This window comes from Biomphalaria glabrata, chromosome 2, assembly GCF_947242115.1.
Source record: "Biomphalaria glabrata chromosome 2, xgBioGlab47.1, whole genome shotgun sequence".
NCBI classification, from domain to species: domain Eukaryota; kingdom Metazoa; phylum Mollusca; class Gastropoda; family Planorbidae; genus Biomphalaria; species Biomphalaria glabrata.
In genome coordinates this window covers 44,520,728-44,534,459 of record NC_074712.1, presented here as the reverse complement: position 1 = coordinate 44,534,459, position 13,732 = coordinate 44,520,728, and the positions used below count along the sequence as shown (strand labels likewise).

Below are 13,732 nucleotides of genomic sequence, written 5' to 3'. Positions count from 1 at the left end.
GAAAGAAGCTAGTTTACAAAAATATTTCATGAAATGTACAAACAATTTTAATTATAGCCTTGAATTATAAGTTAATTTATTTCTTTATTTCCCTTTCAACCTAGAATGAACCTGCAACTTACATATCTGTTTTTCAGTTAGAACATAGCACTGACCTGCATATATGATTTCAGTATTTCAGTTAGAACCTAGCACTGACCTGCATCTTTGATTTCCACGTTGAAAGTCTGTACTCTGTTTGTGAAAGCCTTCTTCAGACCTGGACCTTTGGCAATGACCTTGCTGGCATCACCGGTTAGTTTTCGCCTGACGCCACCAGCGCCAGCCTTCTTCTCCACTGTCTCCACGGCCATGGATGACTGTTCCACCACGGGGGAAGGTTTACGCCCAACACCTGTAAAAAAAAAGAAGAACCACATTGTATCTACACTGTGAGGTGTTATGAGGCGAACATATTTCCAAATCATTTTTTGGATACTGAGGTCAAGGGTCAGGGGTTCGTTGAAGAAAGTAATGAGTGGATCTTTAGGAAAAAAAATCAAACAAGATTTTAATGATACAGGAAAGAACATTTTGTAATGAAAAATGATTTGCCTTTTCTTCTTTTGTAAATATCTAAAAAAAACAACAACAACAACCAGGAAATCCGACCACTTCAAGGCAGATTTCAATATTGTCTAGTTCCAGACGATAAGAAAAGTCCAAAGTAAAGTTGTAAGACTATCTGTCTAGCTCAAAATGGGCTAACAACTTTTTAGATGTGATGAAATCTTAAGAACACACAATGACGTTGACAGCAAAGCGACCTCAAATGAAAACATTGAGACTGAAAATGAAAATATAAGTGCAACAGCCAGGTACTAACTACTAAAGTACACCTGTGATGAGTGTCTGCAACAGCCAGGTACTAACTACTACAGTACACTTGTGATGAGTGTCTGCAAGAAGAGCTGTGACACGGGACTTAAAGCAGTGATCTGAGGCAGCAATAGAACAAGTCATGCTTAAACATTTTCTGGGAACTTCACCTTCATCTAGTTGATGAACAAGATAGATGGGGTAAGATAATAGAACTGCATCTCAGATTGAAAAGAAAGGAAAACAGAATTATATCAGAGCTTTTCAAATGTAGAGATCAAAGCTAACATCTGCCTCGTGTGTGTTATGTTTCCAAATGTTTAGTAAGCTGCATTTTTTCAGAGGATTTATTTGAGAGACCTCTCAGCGGAGAGAATAGTGTTTGATTATTCAATCTTTGATATGCTTCCAGGTTTGTTCAATCATTACTTCACTTTAATCTTTGTTGTGTAATTAATTTGATTGTCTTTAATTTGTATTCAACAATGAATTGACATTTTCGCAATAAGGTTCAGAAAAATCTGGCACCATTTTTGACCAGTTGTTTTTTCTTTTCTTTTTTTAAATATCAAGCAATTATCCCAATTGCTGAAAGCTCATAAATTGTAAATATTGCACACAAACCAGCATCTCAGACTAGATCTACTGTCTAAATATGTTTCAGCTTGTTTTAATTATGACACACACTATTTATTAGTACTTACTGTCACTTTATACAAAGGGAATGGTGATGGACATTTTTTTTTTCTCGATACCTATATTTGAAAAGCTCTGAAACTAAAATTATTTAGACTAGGGAAAGTTTTAATAACGGAAAATAACAGATACAGAAAACAGATGAAAAAAAAAGCAGACATATGCGGAAGTGATTTTTATATGAAATCACAATGAAAAGATGAGAGAACATAGCTCTAAAAACAATCATAACAGATGTGGTAATAGAGATTCTACTTACGCAGACTGAAAAAGTTTGTTGCGAAGATAAAGTAATGAAAGCAAACCACAAAATCAATCTGACATCTACTTATAAACCAAATAAAGAAAAGAAAGCAAAATTGACTAGACTACCAGCCGAGTATTTAGGCTATAGATAAAGACAAATTATTTTAAACTACTTTATAAAATTGCAAAATCATAAAAAAAAAAAAAAAAACTTTCTAGGCTACAGGATAAATAAAAATAACTAAATTCTAAATACAGTTAAAAAAATACAAAAGTAATTAATAGATTAATTGCATAGAAAGATTTTAAAAAATATATATTTTTTTTAAATTTTGGATTGAAGAATGATAAATTGTTTTAAAAAATAAAAGTAATAAAATAAAATTTAAAAAATAGCTAAAGCTACAAATTTCATATTTAAAAAAATAGAAATGACTAAAATATGGAAGCAAGCAAATTAAAAACAAAGCAGACGACATGCGGAAAATGAAAAAACAGTTATGCGCAAAGATGCAAGTAAGTATTAGAAAATGATAACGTTAAGTGTGCAACGATAATAAAAACAATAACAATAAATAATAATAAACATAATTTTGGGTCAGAGTGAAATTAAAGAGTAAAGTAAAAATAAAAAAAAAAAAGAACAAAAGAAAAAAAAAAAGAACATTTGAAGACCGTTCACAATAATCTTTTTTTTTTAAATAATAAAATTTAATATCATTTAAAAAAAAATAATAATTTCTCAACAAAAAATGTAACAGTAGTTTCCTCCTCAATTTTATTGTAACAACTTCAATGTTGTCAATCAATGAAGTATTGAGTTCTGAGCCATGGGAATTCAAACACACTCAAGGTTGGGCTGGGAGGCAATAGGACAGGAGGTAAAAACGAAGCTTCGGGCTCATAGGGAAAAAAAAGTGTGAATACAGGTAAGGTGGGGGGCTGGGATGGAGGACGTCAGAGAAAGGATCTTCAATGACGGGTCTGACACCGTAAAGCTGAATGTTAAATAAACACAAAGGGAACAGACATTAATACAATTTTGGACATGTGTCTGGAGGGAACATTGTTAATAGCAAAAATAGAAAGTCGTTTAAGTCATTTGTAGCTAGAATACATTAGAAGCATTGGAAAAGTTTGTCAGCGAAATTATTTTAGGACCCTGTGACCTAAACTGATCTCAAATGCAGCTTAGCCAAACAAATAATACAAGCCACTATTTATTGTTGTAATCATAAGTATTTTCAATGTTGTGGGTTGTTTAAATAAAACTAGGTGTTATATTACACAGCGGCTCTTAAACATTTCAAAATGTGATATACAAAGTATGCAAATAAATGCCACCTATTATAAGACTTTACATATTATAGTTTTACCCTTTCTAACAGTGCGAGTAAAGATGTATAGTGCGAAACATAACCATAGTAATTTCCAGCGTTTAAGAACCACTGCATGTATTATCACACACACCATCAGGATGACACTAATACAACATCAACTTAGGTGTTTTTTCCCCCTTTGTTCCAACTTAAAAAAATACAACATTGTCAAATCAAAGAAACACATTTCAACAACAAACGTCTGATAGATAACTCGTGCTGAGTTTCACGCACCAATTTTCTTCCCCTGATCAACTGGACTGTTTGGATCATCTGGAAGAAAGAACTGAATAGTCTGAAGTTGAAATGTTACATCTACATGTTACACATTTAGCCCGTTGTTATTGTTCTCTTCAACATTCTACAAAAAGCTGATAAAACCAAAACAAGAACAACTAACAGAAACTTAATGCTTCTAGCAATCTCACCAAGACTGCTTTCAAATACAATACAGCTGAATGCAGACCATAACGGGACTACTATCCATTGGAGTCACTAGTTAGACAAGATGTGTTAATGGTATAAACCTACTTTTGATGCACGTTTTGAAATTGGGGAAATTGAAAATATATTAGATCTAACATTTTATATATTCAGTGAAAATGTCTCAGTATTTACTTAAAAGTGTGTGGGGGGGGGGTTCAGTAATGACTCCTGAGGCAACAGAGAGAGGGTTAATTAAATATCAAGTGGACGATTGCCAGTGCTATGATGTTTAATTTAAACTGACATTATGTACATGTACTACAAAACGTTTTAGTGGCTAAGGTGGTGCATATCTTATTTTCTCAATGTAAGCCTAATGCAGTATTTTAGTCTTCTTCGTCCTCTATTGAAGTCTAAACAATGACCGACACAGGATCCAAACCTATTGACCACAGAATGACGTCACCAATAAAACCAAAGAGAGCCTCTCTTAACCATGAATGTTTGTTGTTTCTGGGGATGGAAGCTGCAATGCATTCGATTTTCTGAAACTACATTTTGACTAGTGGCAAGAAATGTCATCCTATTAACGAACCACACCGCTCCACACGGACCACACCGTTTTACATCTCTCCACACATCTCAGTAATGTCAGCAAGTTTATTGTTTTAAAGTCTTTAGTGACTGACTAAGTAGAACGTTGTGACATGGAGTCATACATTTCTTAAGCATCGTGTCAATAAAATAATGAAATAAATACAAGGTGACTTCATTATTGTAATTATTAGTTTGGTGACAGACTTTGTATTTTAATTAATATCAGTAATGTAACATTTCCCATTAAAGTTCCAATTAACACAAATCTGTTTTTGTTTCTTATTTTTGTAATATATTGATCAAGGGCTTGCGATACTTATGTCTTCAGTAAGCTTCTCTAAAAGGTTCTACAAAAAAAAAAGCAGAAATCAATCTTTGTTAAATGTATTCAAGCAGGAGGTTTTTCAAAACACTTTGATGAACACCATTATTGTTTGGGTTTCAATTGGTAAAGGAAATGTTTGATGTAGCGATGGAGTGTGCAGGGGGACCATGCCTTTTCTCTCTTTTTTTTGTTTTGGTAAAGGGGTGGGTGGAGTTTTTCTTTGAAATTTCAACTTGGGTGTAAACACATTATCAGTTTGTAGTGTAGGTCATATTACGTAAATTGGATAAAGATGTCTCCAGATATGTATTTACCCTAGTCAACACATGAAACATACAAGTCAAGTTATTTGAAATAAATGGCATAGATCTACTATGAATTTTAAAATTCTGTTTTGTAAAGTGTTTAGAGTGTTGGACTGAGTCTCTTGACATACCGCTAGATTTGTAACATTACAGTTGTGTTTATCACTGACAATGTCATCTGGAGACACCTCTCAGGTTCTTACCCTTTCTACCATCCTGAGGCTGAGCGGCGCCTGTTTTTCATTGGTGGAGAAAGATAGTAGGTTTTGGAGAGGCATTTATTTAACATAATAACAAAGTAATAGGTATATTGTTACAAATAGTCCTTCGAACATTTCATCACCTAAATAAATAGCATAAATAGCATTTGTAATGATCGAAATAAAATGCTGTGAATACAAATAAATAAACAGAGCTAGGAAATGAAATAAATGTAAAAGTCTAAATTAAAACAAAGAAAACAAAAAAAAACAAAAGGTTGAAAAAAGAAAAGAAACAATAAAATGTGTGTGAAAAGGCAAATGCACAAATTCCAACTAAACTACTGAGTGCACAGTTAAGATGTTTCGATCTGAGTTATGAGATAAGCGAAAGTTAACTGTGATGTTAGAGAAATAATACAAAGATGAAACTAAAGAATGTTGCTTACTAGACACAGAGTGATGTGGAGACAGATATGGAGACAGAGGGGCATTCACTATTCACGAATCTTATGTTATTTCTCAAGTAAGACTTTCTGTTTCACTGATGTCTTTATTTACCAGGAATACAATTTATTTATAAGATAAACTTCTCAATTGTAAGACTCTGAATTCATTTTTTGTTATGTGCATCACGATTGAAGGCACGGGTCAATGATGGGTCTGTTAACCTGTCTTAGAGCTCAAGTCAATGATGGGTCTGTTAACCTGTCTTAGAGCTCAAGTCAATGATGGGTCTGTTAACCTGTCTTAGAGCTCAAGTCAATGATGGGTCTGTTAACCTGTCTTAGAGCTCAAGTCAATGATGGGTCTGTTAACCTGTCTTAGAGCTCAAGTCAATGATGGGTCTGTTAACCTGTCTTAGAGCTCAAGTCAATGATGGGTCTGTTAACATGTCTTAGAGCTCAAGTCAATGATGGGTCTGTTAACCTGTCTTAGAGCTCAAGTCAATGATGGGTCTGTTAACCTGTCTTAGAGCTCAAGTCAATGATGGGTCTGTTAACCTGTCTTAGAGCTCAAGTCAATGATGGGTCTGTTAACCTGTCTTAGAGCTCAAGTCAATGATGGGTCTGTTAACCTGTCTTAGAGCTCAAGTCAATGATGGGTCTGTTAACCTGTCTTAGAGCTCAAGTCAATGATGGGTCTGTTAACCTGTCTTAGAGCTCAAGTCAATGATGGGTCTGTTAACCTGTCTTAGAGCTCAAGTCAATGATGGGTCTGTTAACCTGTCTTAGAGCTCAAGTCAATGATGGGTCTGTTAACCTGTCTTAGAGCTCAAGTCAATGATGGGTCTGTTAACCTGTCTTAGAGCTCAAGTCAATGATGGGTCTGTTAACCTGTCTTAGAGCTCAAGTCAATGATGGGTCTGTTAACCTGTCTTAGAGCTCAAGTCAATGATGGGTCTGTTAACCTGTCTTAGAGCTCAAGTCAATGATGGGTCTGTTAACCTGTCTTAGAGCTCAAGTCAATGATGGGTCTGTTAACCTGTCTTAGAGCTCAAGTCAATGATGGGTCTGTTAACCTGTCTTAGAGCTCAAGTCAATGATGGGTCTGTTAACCTGTCTTAGAGCTCAAGTCAATGATGGGTCTGTTAACCTGTCTTAGAGCTCATGCAATGAACAGTCCCGATGAGACCTCAATGTCTCAACACCTCATACAATGAACAATCCCGATGAGACCTCAATGTCTCAACACCTCATGAGACCTCAATGTCTCAGCACCTCATGAGACATCAATGTCTCAACACCTCATGTCTCAACACCTCATGAGACCTCAATGTCTCAACACCTCAATGTCTCAACACCTCATGAGACCTCAATGTCTCAACACCTCAATGTCTCAACACCTCATGAGACCTCAATGTCTCAACACCTCAATGTCTCAACACCTCATGAGACCTCAATGTCTCAGCACCTCATGAGACATCAATGTCTCAACACCTCATGTCTGACCTGGCAGCGACTGCCAGTTTTTAAATATTTTTTTTTCCCTTTTTAGATAATGACCCAATTTTAAGATATGCGCTTACATTCAAATGTGTAGGTTTTATATATTGAAAAGAAAAAATCTAAAAATTAAATCTTTCGATGAATGTGCTACGAACAAAAAATGCAATAAAATGAAATAAGATTCCTTTTATTTAACCAATACAAACAAAAAATAGAGAATAAGTCACTAATTCGTCCTTGACGACATTGCTGTGTTCACTGATGATTTATGCTAGGAAGATTCGTGAATAGAGGAGGTCAACTTAACATGTCTTTCAAAATACAGCTCTCTCCAATGGATGTATTTATCCAGCATAGTCTAGCGTCCTTTTTGTTACATTTAATGTTGATTACAATTAGGTCAGCTATACATTTGTCAAACCAAGTCACCTTATACTTTAACTTACAAAAAAAAAAACCAACTCTTTTTGTGGCTTTTAATCAAGATCTAGATCTATTTACAAAGAAATATGGTAACCAATTCAGTTCTTGTTTTAATATTTTTATGATATATGTGTTATTTAAATTAAAAATTTGTTTAGAGTCAGTTTCTACTTATATATTATTCCGTTTCATTATTTTGTGTAAAGATAACTGCTAGATGTGACAACACATAAGTTCTGATAAAAAATGTTTTTAATTTCTCTCCTCATCTCATTTTAATTAAAGCACACAAACTGCACGAGAGCTGATGCTTGATAGATCAGGAAGTAACTACCACAAGCCCTTGAAGTCAACCATATCGTTTGGAGATTACAAGACAGAACAACTTAAACATGGCTCCAATCAAGAGAGATTTAGATAATGATAATACATGAGTATCACTGACACGAAAGGGGTGATGAGGAGATGAAATGGCGTATAAGATAGTAATAAGAGGGAGGGGAAATGGGGCGTAGGTGGGAGAAATAAGGAAATAATTCTATAAATCACCCTGAGCTGCGCCGCCTGAAAAGTAAAATTAAAGGTCAATATTTTTTTGTGTTAAGACATTTATGTGTAGTTGTGTGTAGCTGTGTTGTTGTGTGTAGAGGTGTGTTGTGTAGTTGTGTGTAGTTGTGTTGTGTGTAGAGGTGTGTTGTGTAGTTTTGTGTAGCTATGTTGTTGTGTGTAGTTGTGTTAGGCTAAGTTGTTGTGTGTAGAGGTGTATTGTGCCGTTGTTTGTAGTTTTGTGTAGCTGTGTTGTTGTGTGTAGAGGTGTGCTGTGTTGCTGTATGTAGCTGTGTTGTTGTATGTAGAGGTGTGTTGTGTAGTTGTGTGTAGCTGTGTTGTTGTGTGTAGTTATGTGTAGAGGTGTGTTGTGTTAGTGCGTGTAGAGGTGTGTTGTGTTGTTGTGTGTATAGGTGTGTTGTGTTGGTGTGTGTATTTGTGTGTAGCTGTGTTGTTGTGTGTAGTTGTGCGCAGCTGTGTTGTTGTGTGTAGCTATGTAGTTGAGTGTAGAGATGTGTTGTGTAGTTGTGTGTAACTGTGTGATGACTGATTAGTGAATGTATGAAGCTGTTTGCAACTTGGTCTTCTGTCATAGACTGTCACGAACACATAGAAGGTAATTAAACATAAATTAATATACAGCAAACAATAAAACTAACAGACACGATGACGAGTCTTTAACTCAACGCATAAACATGAAACAACTTCAGATCATAAACTTAATATCATTACACAAAAAAGGGAGTTTAGCGTAAATTTCCTATTGTTACATACGTCGTTGATGTAATGATGCACTGAGTTTACAACTACGGTAAACATTGCTACTTTTCAGCTTCTAGATCCTATACGGATTGTTGTTTATACCAGTTATGTTTTAAAGTACCAAAATTTATATATATTTTTTAAAGACAGATTCGTACAAATTGATGGAAATGTCTGTCTTTGTTAAACCACTGAACTACATAAACATTTCCAAGACCAAAACTAAGTAAGCCTTATCAACGTTAATAGCAAAACGTTGACACCATTAGTGCACTGAATTGTCGTTACAGAGTTATAACAAGTCACAAGAGTTTAACCCATTCTTGCCTAGTCGATTTATTCTTTTGCATATGCAATTAGTCTGTGAAGTCTAGGCACAAATGAGTTAAATATAAGTACAAATCAATATTATATCTCAAACCAGCAGCTAGCACCGTTGACTAGTGATCTAAAACAACCTGAACATACGCATTAATGACTTTGTTTGGTCTGATAGAGTAGACATTTAAGTAGACAACTACATGAGTAGACATTTAAGTAGACAACTACATGAGTAGACATTTAAGTAGACAAATACACAAGTAGACATTTAAGTAGACAAATACACAAGTAGACATTTAAGTAGACAAATACACAAGTAGACATTTAAGTAGACAAATACACAAGTAGACATTTAAGTAGACAAATACACAAGTAGACATTTAAGTAGACAAATACATGAGTAGACATTTAAGTAGACAAATACATGAGTAGACATTTAAGTAGACAAATACATGAGTAGACATTTAAGTAGACAAATACACAAGTAGACATTTAAGTAGACAAATACATGAGTAGACATTTAAGTAGACAAATACATGAGTAGACATTTAAGTAGACAAGTACATGAGTAGACATTTAAGTAGACAAATACATGAGTAGACATTTAAGTAGACAAGTACATGAGTAGATGTTTAAGTAGACAAATACATGAGTAGACATTTAAGTAGACAAGTACATGAGTAGACATTTAAGTAGACAAATACATGAGTAGACATTTAAGTAGACAAATACACAAGTAGACATTTAAGTAGACAAATACATGAGTAGACATTTAAGTAGACAAATACATGAGTAGACATTTAAGTAGACAAATAAACAAGTAGACATTTAAGTAGACAAATACATGAGTAGACATTTAAGTAGACAAATACATGAGTAGACATTTAAGTAGACAAGTACATGAGTAGACATTTAAGTAGACAAATACATGATTAGACATTTAAGTAGACAAATACATAAGTAGACATTTAAATAGACTAATACATGAGTAGACATTTAAGTAGACAAATACATGAGTAGACATTTAATTAGACAAATACATGAGTAGACATTTAAGTAGACAAATACATGAGTAGACATTTAATTAGACAAATACATGAGTACATATTTAAGTAGACAAATATATGAGTAGACATTTAAGTAGACAAGTACATGAGTGGACATTTGATTAGCACTACACGCTAGCACACTTTTAATGACAAACGATGGTCAAAAAAAGGAGACGGCGTGAGTCATTGAAACAACAACAACACAACGTAACCATAGCAACATGTTGATTAAAAACTAGCAGTACAACACAGTGCACATAGTCCGAGTGCTGTTTGGTCAATACATCGCCAATACATCAACACTTCATTGGAAAAAAAAACATTAAAATTAAAAAAAAAAGTTTTAAAAGAAAAAAACAACAACAACAACTGAATATTATAAAATAAAATAGTTCATTTACACCCATACATTAAAAAAACAACAACAACTTTTGGTATTATGGCATTAAAACAATTTGAATAATGAAAGCAAATTATTTAAGACACCTACAAACTGTTACACGAATTATAAATGAATTATTTCCATAGATAAAAGATGCATTGGAAGTAACAAAAGTTGGACGTACCGTTGTCTAGAGCTTCTAAAAAGAAAACGTTTGAACTCTTTGAAAAAGACGGAAAGCAGAAGTCAACACACCAAAATGAGAAACTTCTAGAACTTTCTAAACTATCATGTTTAGAACATAACAAGCATCACTTTCTCTTTTTAAATTCATTGACAATTGAAAAGAATTCTTATTCAAATGTTTTTGAACCCCTTCCCCCCTTACCAGGATTTTTTCTTCGGATAAAGATTTAAATTCTCTGAGTTATGAAGCAACAAGACAATGTCTGATACTAGTATACAAATGTTATGTAAGAGAAAATGAAATGGTGAGAGGAATACAAAATTTATCTCATTTGTCTCATGTCTCTCAGCTTCAAATTGTGTATTGTGTTCGAAAAAAGAATTATTCGAAGTTCGACCCATTGTCACATTACTAAACACGACCCATTGTCACATTACTAAATCACGCTTGCAGTAGAGTTTAAAAAAAAGTTGAATTTTGGACTCAATAAAATACAAAATTCCACTTTGCAAGTTTGTTTTCTTACCTGTGACCACGGCCTGATAAGGTGACCCTGCGATGGGGATGTTCCCGTACTTGACAGTGATCAGGTAGTTGCCAGGACAAAAAGGTGTGTAGCTAAACTCATAGCCTTCGTCCAACTCTTTGCAGCTGAGCGCAGACTTGGAGGGACCATCAATGAAGACAGCCAGCAGACCTGAACCAGCGCCTGCTGTCCTCACGATGAATTTGTTCTTGGCGCCTGTAGAGTTTTTGAATACGAGCAAGAGTTGTGTAACAGAAATAGGTTTCCACTTAAGTAACATCAAGACTATTATGAAATCTATTGACTGACTGGCACATTCATTGATCACGAGATCTCTTAAACTGTAGTACAAATCCGCATCGAATTTCGTACACAGGTTCCTTTTACCTCCTAGGTGAATACTAAAAACTGCTTTTGACAGATGCTCAACCTGACAATTGCTATTCGCGAAAAACCCCAAAACCAAACCTTTGTATTTTATTTTCGGTATTTCCCCAAAAAGGGCCTCAGTCTATATTGACAGCATTTTTAAACAAGATCACGAATTCCCTATTTTTAAAGCAATATTTGTTTCTTTTCCCCCTAAATCTACTTATTTTTAATATGCATTACGTCATTTCCACTTCCTTTTAGAAGCGGTCTAAATAAAAAAAAAACAACAATATCCTAATAGCATTAATGAGATAGATCTAGAGTCTTTTTCTTTTTTTAGAGAGAGAGAGAGAGAGAAAGAGAGAGTGAGAGAGAGAGAGAGAGAGAGAGCGAGAGTGTGTGTTCAGAAACAAATTCGAAGATACGATTAGTCTTGGAACAGCAGAACTGGTGCATGCGGGGGTCTTGCCCTGTATGGAGACAGGCAAACCCATCAGAACAGAATCCTGGACCGTGCTATAAGGGATTAATCTCAGCAAGGAGCCTTAGTCACGCCTTAGTGCATGGAGGCTTACAGATATCTGCAGTGGCGTATGACATTTGGGGCTAGACTGACGAGTGGAACTTAAATTTTGATTTAACCAGATAGCTCTGCACACTGTATGTTGAAAGAGAACTAGAAACAGTTTAACGTAAATAAAGTGTACCTACCACATTTTCCGTGTTCTAAGCCATCTCCGCTAGCTGTGACCATAGCAGGGTCAGAGGCCGTGGAACCTACCATTATAGGGATGGGGGAGTCAGGGATGTGTGCATCATTCAATTTCACGTCCACATAGTGAACGCCGTTCTCTTTGGGGATAAAACGGACAGCGTAGACTCCAGTGTCCATTTCCTGGAATCACGAGAGCCATTAGTTATTAGTCATAGTTATTAGTTTGAACACATTTTCTTAACAAAATTATTTTTATGAAGGTGTTTGAAAATAAAAATCTCAATTTCTATGTGTCTGTGTATTTGAGTGTGTGTGTGTTTTGTGTGTGTGTTTGAGTGTGTGTGTTTAAGTGGCTGGTTATCATTAAGAACACACCATTCTGTTATTTTGTTTCCATCAAACGTAAAAGAGGAATTTATTTTGTCATTTCAAGCGAAACTTGTATGAATATCAACAGGTGTTGACAAAAATAGTTGACTAATATGGTCACATTTAAGTCGCTTCCCTCAAACAGTGAGGCGATTCAAGTTGTTCTCTCACGTACTAGGGGATTGATGCAAACATTTATTTTACCTGGCACAGACAGTCCATGTGACCTCCAGAAGGAGTACGAACAGTGGCGTGCAGATGACCTTGAGCCCCATTGAAAGCAACACTAAAGGTCACTGGCTTGTCAATCTAAAGAGACAAAAAACAACATTCTATTAAATACAGAAGTAGGATGTAATGACACAATAATAGGAATAAAAAACACAAAGTAGGCCGACTACATTGTAGGTTCAGTCTTCACTTCTCATTGACTAAGGTCCAATTTTCTTGACCGAAACAGAAGGACATTCAGGTTTGCAGCTAAATATTTTATCTCCCAAGAGAGAGAGAGAGAGAGAGAGAGAGAGTGAGAAAAGTTTGATATGGAAAAAAAAGAAGAAAAAAAGAGAAAAATGAGCAAGAGAGAGAAAAAGCAGAAAAAGAGAGAATGAGAGAATGAGAAAGAGAGACAAGGAAAGATATTGAGAGAAAGAATGGATGAGAGAGAGAGAGAGAGAGAGAGAGAGAGAGAGAGAGAATGTAAGAAAGAGATTGAAGAGAAGGAGAAAGGCTAAAAAGACCCTAACCCTAAGACCAACATTAAAGGTGTATAGAACAAACACTGCTCACCAATAAACCCTTGTCTTTAAGTGCATGGATGCTGATCTGTCTGGCTACTCCACTGTCTGGTGCCACATTGACCATAAATGGTGATCCCGGAATATGGACGTCATTGTACTTGACATGGACACCATACATACCTAAACACACACACACACAAAGTCAACTCATAATGCTATCCCACATACCTAAACACACACACACACACAAGGTTAATTCATAACGCTATCCCACTCTATACTGGAAGCTATTTAACAACAACACCAAATACAACACCAAAATCTATTTTCAATGGAATAAATGATTAGACTAAAACATA

At 35.1% G+C, this 13,732-nt stretch overlaps 1 protein-coding gene across 7 annotated transcripts in view; it reads right to left on the bottom strand.

Moving 5' to 3' along the window:
• The window catches only part of LOC106057208 (filamin-A-like), a 79,382-nt gene that overhangs the window by 2,465 nt on the left and 63,185 nt on the right, over positions 1-13,732 (bottom strand). For 3 of the 7 annotated variants that reach the window (XM_056020761.1, XM_056020762.1, XM_056020764.1), the window contains exons 12-17: positions 13,423-13,553; positions 12,838-12,942; positions 12,261-12,444; positions 11,178-11,393; positions 3,414-3,452; positions 200-394 (exon numbers count right to left, since the gene is read on the bottom strand). In XM_056020761.1, coding sequence (XP_055876736.1) covers positions 200-394; positions 3,414-3,452; positions 11,178-11,393; positions 12,261-12,444; positions 12,838-12,942; positions 13,423-13,553 — 870 coding nt within the window. Of the gene's footprint in view, positions 1-199; positions 395-3,413; positions 3,453-5,035; positions 5,066-7,953; positions 7,969-10,648; positions 10,664-11,177; positions 11,394-12,260; positions 12,445-12,837; positions 12,943-13,422; positions 13,554-13,732 lie in introns of all 7 variants that reach the window. The other 4 variants (XM_056020766.1, XM_056020767.1, XM_056020765.1 and 1 more) reach the window with 4 other exon arrangements.